Source organism: Oryx dammah, unplaced genomic scaffold (assembly GCF_014754425.2).
Source record: "Oryx dammah isolate SB20612 unplaced genomic scaffold, SCBI_Odam_1.1 HiC_scaffold_11232, whole genome shotgun sequence".
Classification (NCBI taxonomy): domain Eukaryota; kingdom Metazoa; phylum Chordata; class Mammalia; order Artiodactyla; family Bovidae; genus Oryx; species Oryx dammah.
In genome coordinates, this window is record NW_024080625.1 from 76768 (window position 1) to 90673 (window position 13906).

Below are 13906 nucleotides of genomic sequence, written 5' to 3' on the forward strand. Positions count from 1 at the left end.
TGATTATTACTGGATCACCAATAAGGACAGATTTGACGTTTTACATCCTGGAAAGCCGCTGCTTTTACCTCCCCACAGGTAAATGTCAGCTTTCATTTGGCCCCAGTGTGAAAGCACTTATCCATATAATTCCCCTAGTGCCCGGTCAGGTGTAATGTAATCTTACTGTTGCAAATATGTTAGAACCTTTTCTTTTTTTTATACTATAACCAACACAAAAAATGACTTCCTAAGTGACATTAACTCCAAGCTCTGGTTCAGTGCCAAAGGGAGTTAGCTCACCTGCCAATTATATCTTGAAGTAGCAACTACAAGGGGCATGGAAATAAGCCAGTTTAAAAACCCAGTCAGCCAGAGAGAAGGCTTTACACCAGCAGGAAAGTGCAGGTAATCTCTTTCCTCAAGTTAAATTGACCTGGTTGCTACACCTGCTAATCAATCCTAAATATACAGTTTCTAGGCAGGAAACCACTTCATTTGTCATTTATTAAAGGAGGCTCCCCCTGGCTGGGTTCCAAGTCAACAAGGACTCTTAAGTCTCTCTCCCGGAACTGTATTTCCTGGTTCAGGGTGGTTCTGAATGGAATCAGATCCTGTGGCTAAAGTAATCAGTAAACTAAACAATCATGGAGACCGGAGGCTTGTTAAGGCAAAATTGTGATGCTCTACTCTTAGTTCTTTCTTCTTAAGCCAATAATATCTGATGTGATAATAATCCAGGGTAAAGGGCATGGGGCTTTCTCCCAGAGGGTCAGAAAGAGGAGAAATCAGTTACCTAGAAAAACTTCCAGGGGAAGTCAGAGTTTACTTAACGTGAATTTGGGAGAATTGGTTGGATTTAGATAAGTACAAAGATATAAGAGAGCATTACTAGGTTGGAAAAGCAGCATCAAGGAGTGTATGAAAGAGGAAATGTGTATGAAAGAGGAAATGTGTATGTTAAATTCTGAGACAAGTAATCTGGCTGGAGTAAAAATGTATATAAGAAAACAGAAGATTTGACATTAAATTTCTAGCTATAAAACCTGCAAGGGGAAACCTGGGATTCATGACAGCATGGGTAGATGAGCAGATGAATGATCTATTCTAAAGTACTTTTTGGTTCATGGATCATTCTACACTTTGGTAAAGCAGAGGTCAGCAACTTTCTGGAGGCTTTATTCTACCTCTCTGTTAATTCACTCCCTTCTTCAATTCCACAAAACAGGAGGACTGAGGCTACCCATTCTCCCTCTGTCTTTCGTCCACTGTGGCATGAAGTACCAGACTAAGTTTGTGAAGAGAGACACAGTTGAATATGACCTCAGGGAATAGCTCCTAGACAAGCAAGAAAATATATGGATGGTTGGGAGGAAGAGTGGTATAGGTTCTCTATATTCATGAAAACTTCCTCTCACCTTTCAGATTCTTGCAAGTCTTACAAATAGGCAGTATGGACAGTCTCATATCCCCAAATACCAACCTAGCTGCTTGTCTTCCTGTCATTTTACTTAATTTGGTCCTTTTTTTTTTTTCAAGTCCATTATTAAATGAAAATACCTCCCCAAAGGAGTTATGGTTTAAAAGTTAGTTACCACTTTAATATCTAATAGTTAAAACAGCTTCAATGTTCTAGAAGAAAATTAGAATATATTTCTTCTCCCAAAGATTCTATAATCAAATATATTTGAGAAACAGCATAGTATAGTTCCCTCTTGTAAATTCACAATGCATATTAGCATTAAGGCATCAAGAAGTCCTGTAGTAAAGAAAATTTAAGTATTTTCAAACCTCTTTAACTACTAAACCCTATAAAAAATTTTAAGATATGAGAATTTTTAAAGTTTAAAAAACACAAAATTAAAATAAATCAATGATTAATAATAGGGCATAGAAGGGACCGTAGAGTGGGGTGCATTAGGAAGGATGAAAGGAGGCAGAAAAACAAAGACATCTTTTCTACTTTATATTAATGTTGTTGTTCAATCACTCAGTCGTGTCCAACTCTTTGTGACCCCATGGACTGCAGCATGCCAGGCTTCCCTGTCCATCACCAATTCCCAGAGCTTGCTCAAACTCATGTCCATTGAGTCAGTGATGCCATCCAACCGTCTCATCCTGTCATCCCCTTCTCCTCCTGCCTTCAATATTTTCCAGCATCAGGGTCTTTTCCAATGAGTCGGTTCTTCACATCAGGATGCCAAAGTATTGGAGCTTCAGCATCAGTCCTTCCAATGAATATTCAGGACTGATTTCCTTTAGGATTGACTGGTTGGATCTCCATGCAGTCCAAGGGACTCTCAAGAGTCTTCTCCAACGACACAGTTCAAAAGCATGGATTCTTTGGTGCTCAGCCTTCTATATGGTCTAGCTCTCATATCCATACACAACTACTAGGAACATCATAGCTTTGACTATACAGATCTTTGTTGGCAAAGTAATGTCTCTGCTTTTTAATATTCTGTCTTAGTCTGTCATAGCTTTTCTTCCAAGGAGGAAGTGTGTTTTAATTTCATGGCTGCAGTCACCATCTGCAGTGATTTTGGAGCCCAAGAAAATAAAGTCTGTCACTGTTTCCACTGTTACCCCATCTATCTGCCGTGAAGTGATGGGACCAGATGCCATGATCTTAGTTTTCTGAATGTTGAGCTTTAAGCCAACTTTTTCACTCTCCTCTTTCACTTTCATCAAGAGGCTCTTTAGTTCCTCTTCACTTTCTGCCATAAGGGTGGTATCATTTGCATAGCTGAGGTTATTGATACTTCTCCCAGCAATCTTGACTCCAGTTTGTGCTTCATCCAGCCTAGCATTTCGCATGATGTACTCTGCATAGAAGTTAAATAAGCAGGGTGACAATATATAGCCTTGACGTACTCCTTTCCCAATTTGGAACCAGTCCATTGTTCTATGTCTGGTTCTAACTGTTGCTTCTTGACCTGCATACAAGTTTCTCAGGAGGCAGGTGAGAGGCAGGCAGGTGAGATTCCCATCTGTTTAAGAAGTTTCCACAGTTTGCTGTGATCCACACAATCAAAGGCTTTAGCCTAGTCAATGAAGCAGAAGTAGATGTTTTTCTGGAATTCTCTTGCATTTTCTATGATCCAACGGATGTTGGCAATTTGATCTCTGGTTCCTCTGCCTTTTCTAAATCCAGCTTGAACATCTGGAAGTTCTCAGTTCATGTACTGTTGAAGCCTAGCTTGGAGAATTTTGAACATTACTTTGCTAGCATGTGAAATGAGTGCAACTGTGCCATAGTTTGAACATTCTTTGGCATTGCCTTTCTTTGGGATTGGAATGAAAACTGACCTTTTCCAGTCCTGTGGCCACTGCTGAATTTTCCAAATTTTCTGGCATATTGATTTGTTCAAAAACATCATGCCATGGGTTACAGGTTCCTGGTTTAAAAGACAGACCCTAATGTAAAGGAGCATGACCTACTCTGTAATTATTTGTCCCTTTCCAAACAGTATTAACCTTAGGTCCATTCCTAAAGCATGAGTTTCTTTTACTACTCATTCTCACACTGTGACCACAAACAGAATGAAGCAGAAAGCAAAATATAGCATAGGATTTTTAAGTCTTCCTCCATTATGTAGAGTAGTTAAGAGTTAGGAATTAAAGAACTTGGTGAATGGCTAACCATCTTTATCATTTTCGTGCTACTGATACAAAATGCAACTTAACTTACCAGCTCTGCAATTCGGCAAAAGCTTGTTTCATTTTCTTAATAGAAGCGTCCATCTCTTCTTTAACTACAACTCGATATCGTGCAAGAGATACTGTGCAGCGCTGGAGGTCTTTCACAGATTTTTCAATATTAGAACCTTGGAAAGAATCCCAATTAAAAAAACAACATAGGTAACTTGAAAACTGGATCTGAATACCTAAGCATTTAACATAACTAACATCTCATAACTAAGAATGCTTCCTAAATGGCCACCCTCAACAAAAAACTGAATTTTTCATAGATTTTTTTTTTTTTTAAGTATCCTGGCCAAGATGGAGTAATAGGAATTGGATTTACCTTCCTGTCTTAAAAAAACTTCACACATACACAAAATATATGAAACAATGGTTTATAGACAATGAACAATGTGCAGCAGTACTTCTTACCACCCTCCACAAGAGCACAGAAACAAAAGAAGTGAGGCCTAAGATTGCCCCAACTTGCTGTATAAGAGTTTCCAGGCTGCAATGCAAGGAGGAGAAATCCTAAGTTGAGTCTGAAAGTCTCCTTGAATTGAGGGGACAGAGTTGAGAGTTCAAAGAGGCCAAGATGGCTAGAATTCTCAGGGCAGAACAGTAAAGAGGAAAAAGCTACACAGCAGTGAAAAAACTGTACAAAGATCCACAGAGGATTCTGAGTGCATGTGTATGTAGAACTACCCCAAACAGGGAAAAGAACCACTGGAAAGGAGCAGGTGGAATAATCTTGAGGGCTCATCCAGACCAGGAATAGTCTATGCTCACACCAGCATAGTGGGGCGCCAGGTAGAGTATTTAGAGGGGGCACTGCCTCAGTAATTAGCTTGAGACTAAAGGCCGCTCTATTTCTACTAACAAAGCTTAAGTAAGCAAGCAGACTGTTTCCAAATAACAGTTCCAGAACAAATCACAAGAATATTTAAAGAAATACAAAAATATCTAGCAATCAACAAAGCAAAATTCACAATGTCTGGCATCCAATAAAAAAACTACTAGAGGCAGAAAAATATGATCTATAATGAAAGGAAAAATTAATTAACAGAAACAGGTACAGAAATGACAAAGATGTAGAATAAAGTTGGTAAGGACATCAAAACAGCTAATATAATCAAATATCACATGTTCAAGAAGGTGGAGGAATAGTATAATCTATTAAGGAGAGACATGGAAGATATTTAAAAAGATTTCAACAAAACCTCTGGAGATGAAAAAAAAAAATCAGAGATGAAAAATACACTGAATTGGATTAACAACAGATTAAAAACTTAAGAGAAAAATGATTAATAAATTTGAAGACAGCAATTTTAGAAACTATCCATAATGAAACTAAACACAGAGAGAAAAAGACTGAAAAAAAGAATCCAAAATGAAAAACTATTTGAGTAGGTACCAAATTTTCAAAACTCCCTACATAATAGGATTTAGTAGAATACAATTCACCATGTAGATATTACAAAACTGATAAAGTTCTCTCTTGATAGTACAGTCTGAATCATTATAAGTGGGTAAGTCAACACTGTAGATAAAGATGAAGTATACTTACCTACCCAATATATTTTAACCAGTTTCTGAGAATTCTATTATAACCTTTTTACATTCACCAATGTCAAAGTTATTATAACTTGTAGTTAGAATAACTGATCTAACAAATTTATAAAGTGCCAAGACACAGATTTTCAATCTTTAATTTAAATCCTTCTTCATCTCAACGTGATTTCTTTTAAAATCTACCTAAAAGCTTTCAAGCACTGTTTCTTTATTTTTGCTTGACTAAATATTCTCAGACTTGCCTTTCTGGACAAGTTGAGGGCTCTATTAGAAAGATGAAAAAGGAGAGCCTCAATAATTAAATTTGGCTCATGCAGTATAAATAATTCAATACAGAGCTACAGGTTACAAGTGTCTTTTACATTTCTCTGTTTCATTTGTTCAGGTAAGTGGACTGCCATCCTTAAATGGACGATAGAAGGGCTATTAGCTCGATCTAATTATTGGCTGATTATTTAAATAACTATTTTAAAAACAGCAAATGGCTACCATTAATCAATGCTAAGTATTTACTTAAGAGAAAATGACCTTGTTTAAAGCTACAGTCTGATAGGTATTAGTAAAAGCATCAAGTTGAGAAGAGAAATTAAAATATTTCTTCAAATATCATTTCAGAGATGGCAAAGCTTTTTACTGTTGTTATCAACCAGGAGTTAAAAATGAAGGAAATAGCACAGACATGTTGCAATAAAGCAAATAAAACGAAGGTTAATGCTATCAAAAACCATGCTAGCCACAGAGTTTGACCCCCATTCACAAAAAAAGGATCACTATTGTTGTCTCAAGACTATACGGCATTACACTACTATCAGACTCCAATTGTGTACACAAAACTGGGGAAAGGCTGGATCGTCATGGATAGTCACTGACTGGAAATGTATTACCTGCTGCCCCTTCTGAAACCTTATTTATGAGAGCAAAGAGATAATTTGCCCTCTTTAGCTAAAAACACAGATTCTTTTTGCTTTCTCTCAAAGGAAGATCTTTGACTTACCAAGCTTTTTGTTGGTGGAAGAGAGGGGAACATCTTCCATGCCTAGATTTGAAAGCTGAGGTCCTACAGTAGTTCTTGAGAGAGACTTGGCAGCATTCCTGTTTTGTTGAGAATTCTGAGTAGAGTGCATAGTCAAAGACCTGGACTCGAAATCAGAGATACCATTCTCCAGCATGGATCCTGTCGAATAAAGAGGCCAGTATTTTAGAGTAGAGTTTAGGGGTAAATCAAGGAGTCTTTAAGTACACACGAAGTAAAAAGGCAAAAGTGCAGCCAAACAATGCCTCTTAAAAGGTTGTGAATAGAATCAACTGACAAAGCAGGACAAAGAGAAGAGTCAGTGAGGCTGTGAGTATCACTTGGCTTAGCCCAAGGAGGCACACTAACTGAAGAGGAGGATTCTTTGTCAACCCCTCTCCAGACAGGCTAGCTTATTCCCTGTACCTTGTTAACTTCCTTGCAGTTCTGGGCACAAGGAAGTGAAGAGTCAATATCACCACCTTCAGACAAGCTTCTGTTAAGTTATGCTGAGAAAAAGATTTCTACACTGTCCCAGGGAAAGAAAGAAGAATTTCAAAAGCTTTAGGAAATGGAAATGGCAAAGAGTTAGGAAATAAAGGAAGGCTAGTTCAGAAAAAAAATAGAAGCCACTGACTATCTTTGGTTTGTTTGAGGTGCTATGTTTTTTTCTAAGTCTTTGTATGTGCGTGTGTGTGCTCGAACTAATCAGTAAATAAAAACATCTGAAATATACAGCATAATTTAAAAAATGGCATTACATGTATAAAGCCAGCAGCAACAGAGCAAGGGAAACTGGTTTAACAAATAAGTAATTAAAAAGCCTATTTTTAAAAGTATATTCCCAATATCTTTCCAGTGCTCATCAAAATGGTTAATGAAAAATGTACAAGCTATCTGAATTTACAACTAATACCAATCTTAATTCTTTATTAAAAAACAAATGTGAGACTATAACAACCAACAGTCTACTTCTAATGAAAGCCATGGGATTACAGTTATGCTTATATATTCCTTATTGTGTTGAGTCTTAGAATAATAACATCAATATCAACTCACGATCATCATTTCCTTTAATAAATGTACAGTTAAAAAACATGTAAGGTCACCTTCTGTAATCTCTAAGTATTACAGAACTATTAAATTAGATTTCCACAAGGCTGACTTAGACTAAAATTAAAATATGAAACAAAGGAATAAGAATTATATTTTTCTAGGCCTTTGATAATTACCAAATGTGACTCTTTCACATAAGAAGTAACAAAATTAAAAAACTAACTAGATTTAATTTATTGATTGCTTTCTCAGCCAAGAAGCCCCTGTATTTTTCAGCAGAATGGAACTTTCCAAGGACCTGTTAATACTCACCTGTTCTATCCAGCATTTCTGATGTGGCAGACTCAGGATCCTCCAGTTCTCTGGCTTCTATTGAAAGTGTCTCCATACCTTCACTGAGTGAGTCCACAGACTCAGTATCATTGATGGCACCGTTGACATGATAACCATTAATACCACCTTTCTCTGAGGAGGGCGCAGATTGTTCCTCTTGAATGGAAACCGATTTATTGGAATCTGGGATACTGTTACTTGGTTCTGCTGCAGGTTTTGGCTTGCTTTTCTTCTTTTTGTTCTAATGGTTATTAAAGATTTGAAAAAAAAAACAAAAGAAAAAGAAGACCCCGACAATCCAGAAAGGTAATGCCAGCTACCCAAAGGCAACCAATGTTACCAATTTCTCATTTGCTCTTCTAGAAACTGAATACCATTTTTATATGTCAAACCACTGACTAAAATAACTATATAAAATACTTTAGATAAACTCAAACACATAAAAATAAAATAGCAAAGCATGACAAAACCCACTATAAGAAAAATCGAAAGATAAACTATAAAATGTGACAAAAATATGTGTAATATATACAAAGAAATAAATAGAGAGAGCTCTTAGACAAACAAAATAATAATCCAATAGAAAAACTGGTGTAGCTATAAACATGGAATGAAGTGAAACTTCAGTTTAATAAAGATAAATTAAATCTGCATTGCGGAGGATTTTGCATCAGAAATCTGTCTCCTCACCTAGACAACAATTACACTGGCAGAATCTGTCTAACTATTTTGGAACTCTGGAGTCTACTGAAGGCTTATAATTTCCAGGAGAAGGCTTGGATGATAAATTGCAGTTAATTTCAGTCAATTTCAGTTCTGAGCACAGTAGCAGATACTCGGCCCCCACCCCCAGTTAGGGAACAGACAGCCGTGCACCTGTTCTTGGAGCAGCTGGCACATAGCTTGCTGGAGTCAGGGTAGGGAAAAAGAACCCTGTCCTCCAAATATCTGGGAGCGGTGTCGTGGTCACTGACTGCTGCCTTTCACTACAAAGGTATAGACAGAGGCAGGCAGCCACTGATGCTGCACCTCCTCCCACTGTTGCAAGCCCCTCCCCCTCTGGCTGAAGTTTAATTCCTTTAGGGGAATTAAAGTGGCGGTGCCCTTCTTCCCCACTTCATTTTTCTTTATTCCCTTTCCGGAGACAGACATCAAAGACTAGGACATTCAAAAACAATTGTATATACAGAAAAAAATTGAAAGTAATCATGCATGCTCAGGGAAAAGCACAGACAAGATCTGAGAAGACCTTAAGTTTACACCTTAGGCTGACCCTTAGTACAAAGACAGCTTACAACAATTTTAAAATATAGTAATAACAAAAAACAGCAAACCTGGAGAAAGAGGGAGAATTTGGTTTCCAGAGTTATCAAATTATTAGATTCAAATGTCTAGCTTTCAGCAAATCAAAAAGAACACAAAAAAAGTAAGAAAGTATGGCCAATATAAAGGAAAAGAATAAATCAATAGAAACTTTCCCTGAGAAAGACTTGTTGGGAGATACATTAAAGACTTTATTTTTTTCATCTAAAGATTAATTTTAATTAAGTAAACATGGATTCTTAATATGTTACCATAAGTAGGATTTTTTTTTACTCAAACGCCTAGTGCATTTTTGGGCTTCCCTGGTGGTTCAGTGGTAAAGAATCCACCTGCCAACATAGGAGACATGATCTCTGGTCCGGGAAGATCTCACATGCTATGGAGCAACTAAGCCTGTGCACCCCAACTACTGAGCCTGTGCTCTAGAGCCTGGGAGCCGGCAACTACTGAGGCCACATGCTGCAACGACTGATGCCCACGTGCCTAGAGCCCATGTTTAACAACAAGAGAAGCCACTGCAATGAGAAGCCTGCACAATGCAACTAGTCCCTGCTGGCTGCAGAGTGCAAAAGAGCACAAAGCAGAGTAGTCCCTGCTTTCCGCAACCAGAGAAAAGCCCACGAAGCAATGAAGACTCAGTACAACCAACCCCACCCCCCAAAGCGAAAACAAAAAAGGTGCCTCAAAGGTGTTCAAAGAGCTAAAGGAAAATGTGTTCAAAGACCTAAAGGAAAGTGTGGGGAAGGTCAAGCAAACAAAGTATGAACAAAATGGAAATATTAATTAAGAGACAGAAAAAGAAGCTAAATCTAAAAAAGAAATAAAAACTGAAATTCTGGAGCTGAAAAGTACAGTAACTTACATTAAAAAAAAAAATAACTGAAGGGATTCAAAGGGAAATCTCAGAAGTCAGAAGAAAGAATCAGTGGGTTTGAAGATAGCACAACTGAAATTATTGAGTTTGAGGAAGAGAAAAAAGACTGAAGAAAAGTGAAGAGCCTATGGGACCTGTGGGGCTCCATCAAGCAAACCAACATATGTGTTGTATAAACTAGAGAAGGAGAGGAGGGAAAGGGAAGAAAGAATGTATAAAGAAATAATGGCTGAAAACTTTCCAAATTTGATGAAAGACATGACTATCAACATCCAAGAAGCTTAACAACCTCCAAGAGACAATGAAACATGTAATCAAACTTCCAAAAGATAAAGAAAGAATCTAGAAAGCAGCAAGAGAGAAGTTACTTATCACACACAAGAGATCATCAATGAGATTAGCAGATTTCTCATCAGAAACATAGGAGGCCAGAAGGCAGTAGGCAGATATATTTGAAGTGCTAAAAGGAAAAAACAAAACAAAACAAAACCCACCAACCAAGAATCCTCTATGTAGCAAAACTGTCTTTCAAAACTGAGGGATAAATTAAGACATTCCTAGATAGACAAAGAGGAGTGAGTCCATGACTACCAGACCTGCCCTGCCAGAAATACAGGAGGCCTGTAATATGAAGTGAAAGAACGCTAGACGGTAATCTGAAGGCATATAGGGAAATAAAGAACTTGGCAGAGGTAAAATACATGTGCAATTACAAAAGCTAGTATTATTATAACAATGGTTTGTAAGTGTATTTTTTGTTTTCTACATGATTTAGAAGACCAATACAACAAAACCAAAAGCTGGTTCTTCATAAAAACAAAGTTGACAAAAAGTTTAGCTAGATGGACTAAGAAAAAAGTGAGAAGACTCAAATTATTAAAATAAGAAATGAAAGTGGGTACATTACTATTGATTATAAGAGAATATTATGAACATACACCAACAAATTATATAACCTAGATGAAATTGTTCAAATTCTTAAAACACAAAACCTAACAATACTGTCATGAAGAAATAGAAAATCTAACTAGTTAGGAAACTGAATCACGAATCAAAAATCTCCTGACAAAGAAAAGCCCTGACTTCACTAGTGAATTCTACCGAACATTTAGTCTTGCCAAAGTTTTCAAAAAAAAAAAAAGCTGCTGAAGAGAAGGGAACAATATCTAACTCACTCTATGAGGTCAGCATTACCCTGATACTTAGACAAAGACATTAGATGAAAACTACAAAGCAATATCCCTTATGAATACTGATGCAAAAATTCTCAACAAAACAGTACCAAACCAAATTTAGCAAGATATTAAAATAATTATATACCATGACCAAATAGGATTTATTCCCTGAATGCAAGAATGGTTCAACTTAAGAAAATTGATCAATGTAATACACCATTTTAACAGAAAAAAGGGGAAAAAAGCCACATGATCATCTTAATTGATGCAGAAAAAACATGTGACAAAATTCAAATATCCTTTCATGATAAAAACACACACACAAAAACCAACTAGGACTAGACAGAAACTACTTCAACATAATAAAAGACATATATGAAAAACCCACAGGGAACAATGGTCAAAGAGGAGAGCTTTTCCTCAAAGATCAGGAACAAGGCAATGATGCCCACTTTTGCCATTTCTATTCAACACAGTACAGAAAGTTGTAGCCAGTGCAATTAAGAAAGAAAAAGAAATAACAGGCATCCAAGAAAGAAAGGAAAAAGTAAAATATGTTTGCAAAAGATATGATCTTATAGAAAACTTTAAAGATTACACACACACACACACACACAGAACAATTCAGCAAAGCAGCAGGATACAGTCAACACACAAAAATCAGTTGTACTTCTATACCTGAACAACCTGAAAAGTAAATTATAAAATAATTCAATTTATAATAGCATAACTAAATAGAAACACATTATATATTTATGAATTAGAAGACTTAATTCAATGCAATCCATAACAAAATCCCAATGATATTTTTTGCAGAAACAGAAAAACCCATCTTCAAATTCATATGCACCTTCAAGGGACCAAAACAATCTTGATTATCATACTAAGTGAAATAAGTCAGACAGAGAAGGACAAATATCATATGATAGCGCTTATATGTGCAATCTGAAAAAAAATGGACACCAACGAATTTATTTACAAAAGGAAAATAGACTCACAGACATAGAAAACAAGTTTATGGTCACCAAAAGGGAACGGGGCTGGGAGGGGAGGGATAAATTGTATGTTTTGGACTAAAATATACACACTATTATATATGAAAAGATAATCAACAAAGACCTACTGCTGGGAACTATATCATATCTTCCAATAACCTACAGTGGGCTTCCCTTGTGGCTCAGCTGGTACAATGGAAAAGAACCTAAAAAAATTTATGTATATGTATATAACTGAATCACTTTGCTGTACCCCTGAAATTAACACAACATTGTAAATCAACATGTCAATAAAAAATTTAAAGAAAAAGAGGAACAAAACAGGGAGACTCATACAACCTAATTGCAAAACTTACTACAAAGCTACACTACTCAAAACAGTGTAGTACTAGTGTAAAGACAGATGTATAAGGGACTTGCCTGGTGGCCCAGTGGTTAAGATTCTGCCTCCACTGTAGAGAGCAGGGGTTTGATCCGTGGTCAGGGAACTAAGATCCCACAAGCCATGGAGAGTGACCAAAAAACTTATAAAAGACAAACATAGAGACAATGAAATAGAATAAAGAGCCCAGAAGTAAACTCTCCCATATATGGCTTAAATGATTTTTGCCAAAACTATTCAATGGGGAAAAGACAGTCTTTTCAACAAATAATGCTGGAAAAACTGGAATCTCCACATATAAAAGAATAAAGCTGGACTTTAACCTGAAACATAGCACAAAAATTAACTCAAAATGGATCAAAACTAAGTTTAAGACCTAAATCAACAAAACTTAGAAGAAAATGATGTAGGACAAAAGCGTCACGATATTGGATTTGGTAAGGATTTCTTAGAGATGACACCAAAGGCACAGAAAACAAAGAAAAACAGACAAACTGGACTTCATGATAAAGAAGACAATCCACAGAATGTGAGAAACTATTTGCAATCATATATCCGGTAAGGGATTTTTCCTCTCCATAACTCTCATTTCTCCTTTTCTTAATTACTTTCTCCCATGTGAGCTGGCTAAGTTTTCATGTCACTGTCCTATGCATGTAATACCTATCCTCAGTAATCGTTCATTATCATATCCTATTGAACTAATCCCAACAGTTAACTGGATGTGATTTGGGTATTTGGGATTGCCAAACTGAAGCCATTTTTCTTTCTCCAAATTGTAAGAAATTTATGTAAACACATACTTCCCCAGTTTTGTGCATATATTACATTACTAATAACCTATTATCCTTGGCCAATAACTTAATAAATCAGAATACACACAGTTACTTAGGTTTGGTGAAAGCAATGGGAAGAAGTTAAGAAAATATTCAAAGCTACAGGTATAGAGAGCTTCAGGGGAATCTGTGGTAGTATTAAGTTCTTAGAAAAAGTTCTCAAGGGTCATTGGAGCCAAGCCTGTTTTCTTTTTTTTCCCAAGTCTGGTTTAATTAAGACTTAGCAGAAATCCTAATGAAGTGATTTAGAGTCATCAAGAAAGTATTCCAGAACTCCAGCACTAACCTAATATAGACCCCAAAGAGACTTCATAGAGATACTTGATTCAAATTCACACTTCAAGCACTTCCTAAAGGAACTAGATTTAGAGTAAAGAGCTATGGGAAGCATGATGAGGTTAGCTAGTATCCTTTAGGGAAAGCATTTTTGGTTTCAAGTGGATAAGGAGAACTGATATGTCAGATACTGTATTAAACACTTGAGGAGACATTACTTTGCCAACAAAAATCCATCTAGTGAAAGCTATGGTTTTTTTATCAGTCATGTATGGATGTGAGAGTTGGACTATAAAGAAGGCTGAGGGCCAAAGAATTGATGCTTTTGAACTGTGGTGTTGGAGAAGACTCTTGAGAGTGCCTTGGACTGCAAGGAGATCCAACCAGTCCATCCTGAAGGAAATCAGTC

General features: G+C 36.6%; 1 protein-coding gene across 1 annotated transcript in view; it reads right to left on the bottom strand.

The window, feature by feature from the left end:
• The window catches only part of LOC120861348 (spermatogenesis-associated serine-rich protein 2), a 154215-nt gene that overhangs the window by 18999 nt on the left and 121310 nt on the right, over positions 1 to 13906 (bottom strand). Inside the window, exons 6-8 of the mRNA XM_040236997.1 lie at positions 7616 to 7877; positions 6230 to 6409; positions 3671 to 3806 (exon numbers count right to left, since the gene is read on the bottom strand). Coding sequence (XP_040092931.1) covers positions 3671 to 3806; positions 6230 to 6409; positions 7616 to 7877 — 578 coding nt within the window. The remainder of the gene's footprint in view (positions 1 to 3670; positions 3807 to 6229; positions 6410 to 7615; positions 7878 to 13906) is intronic.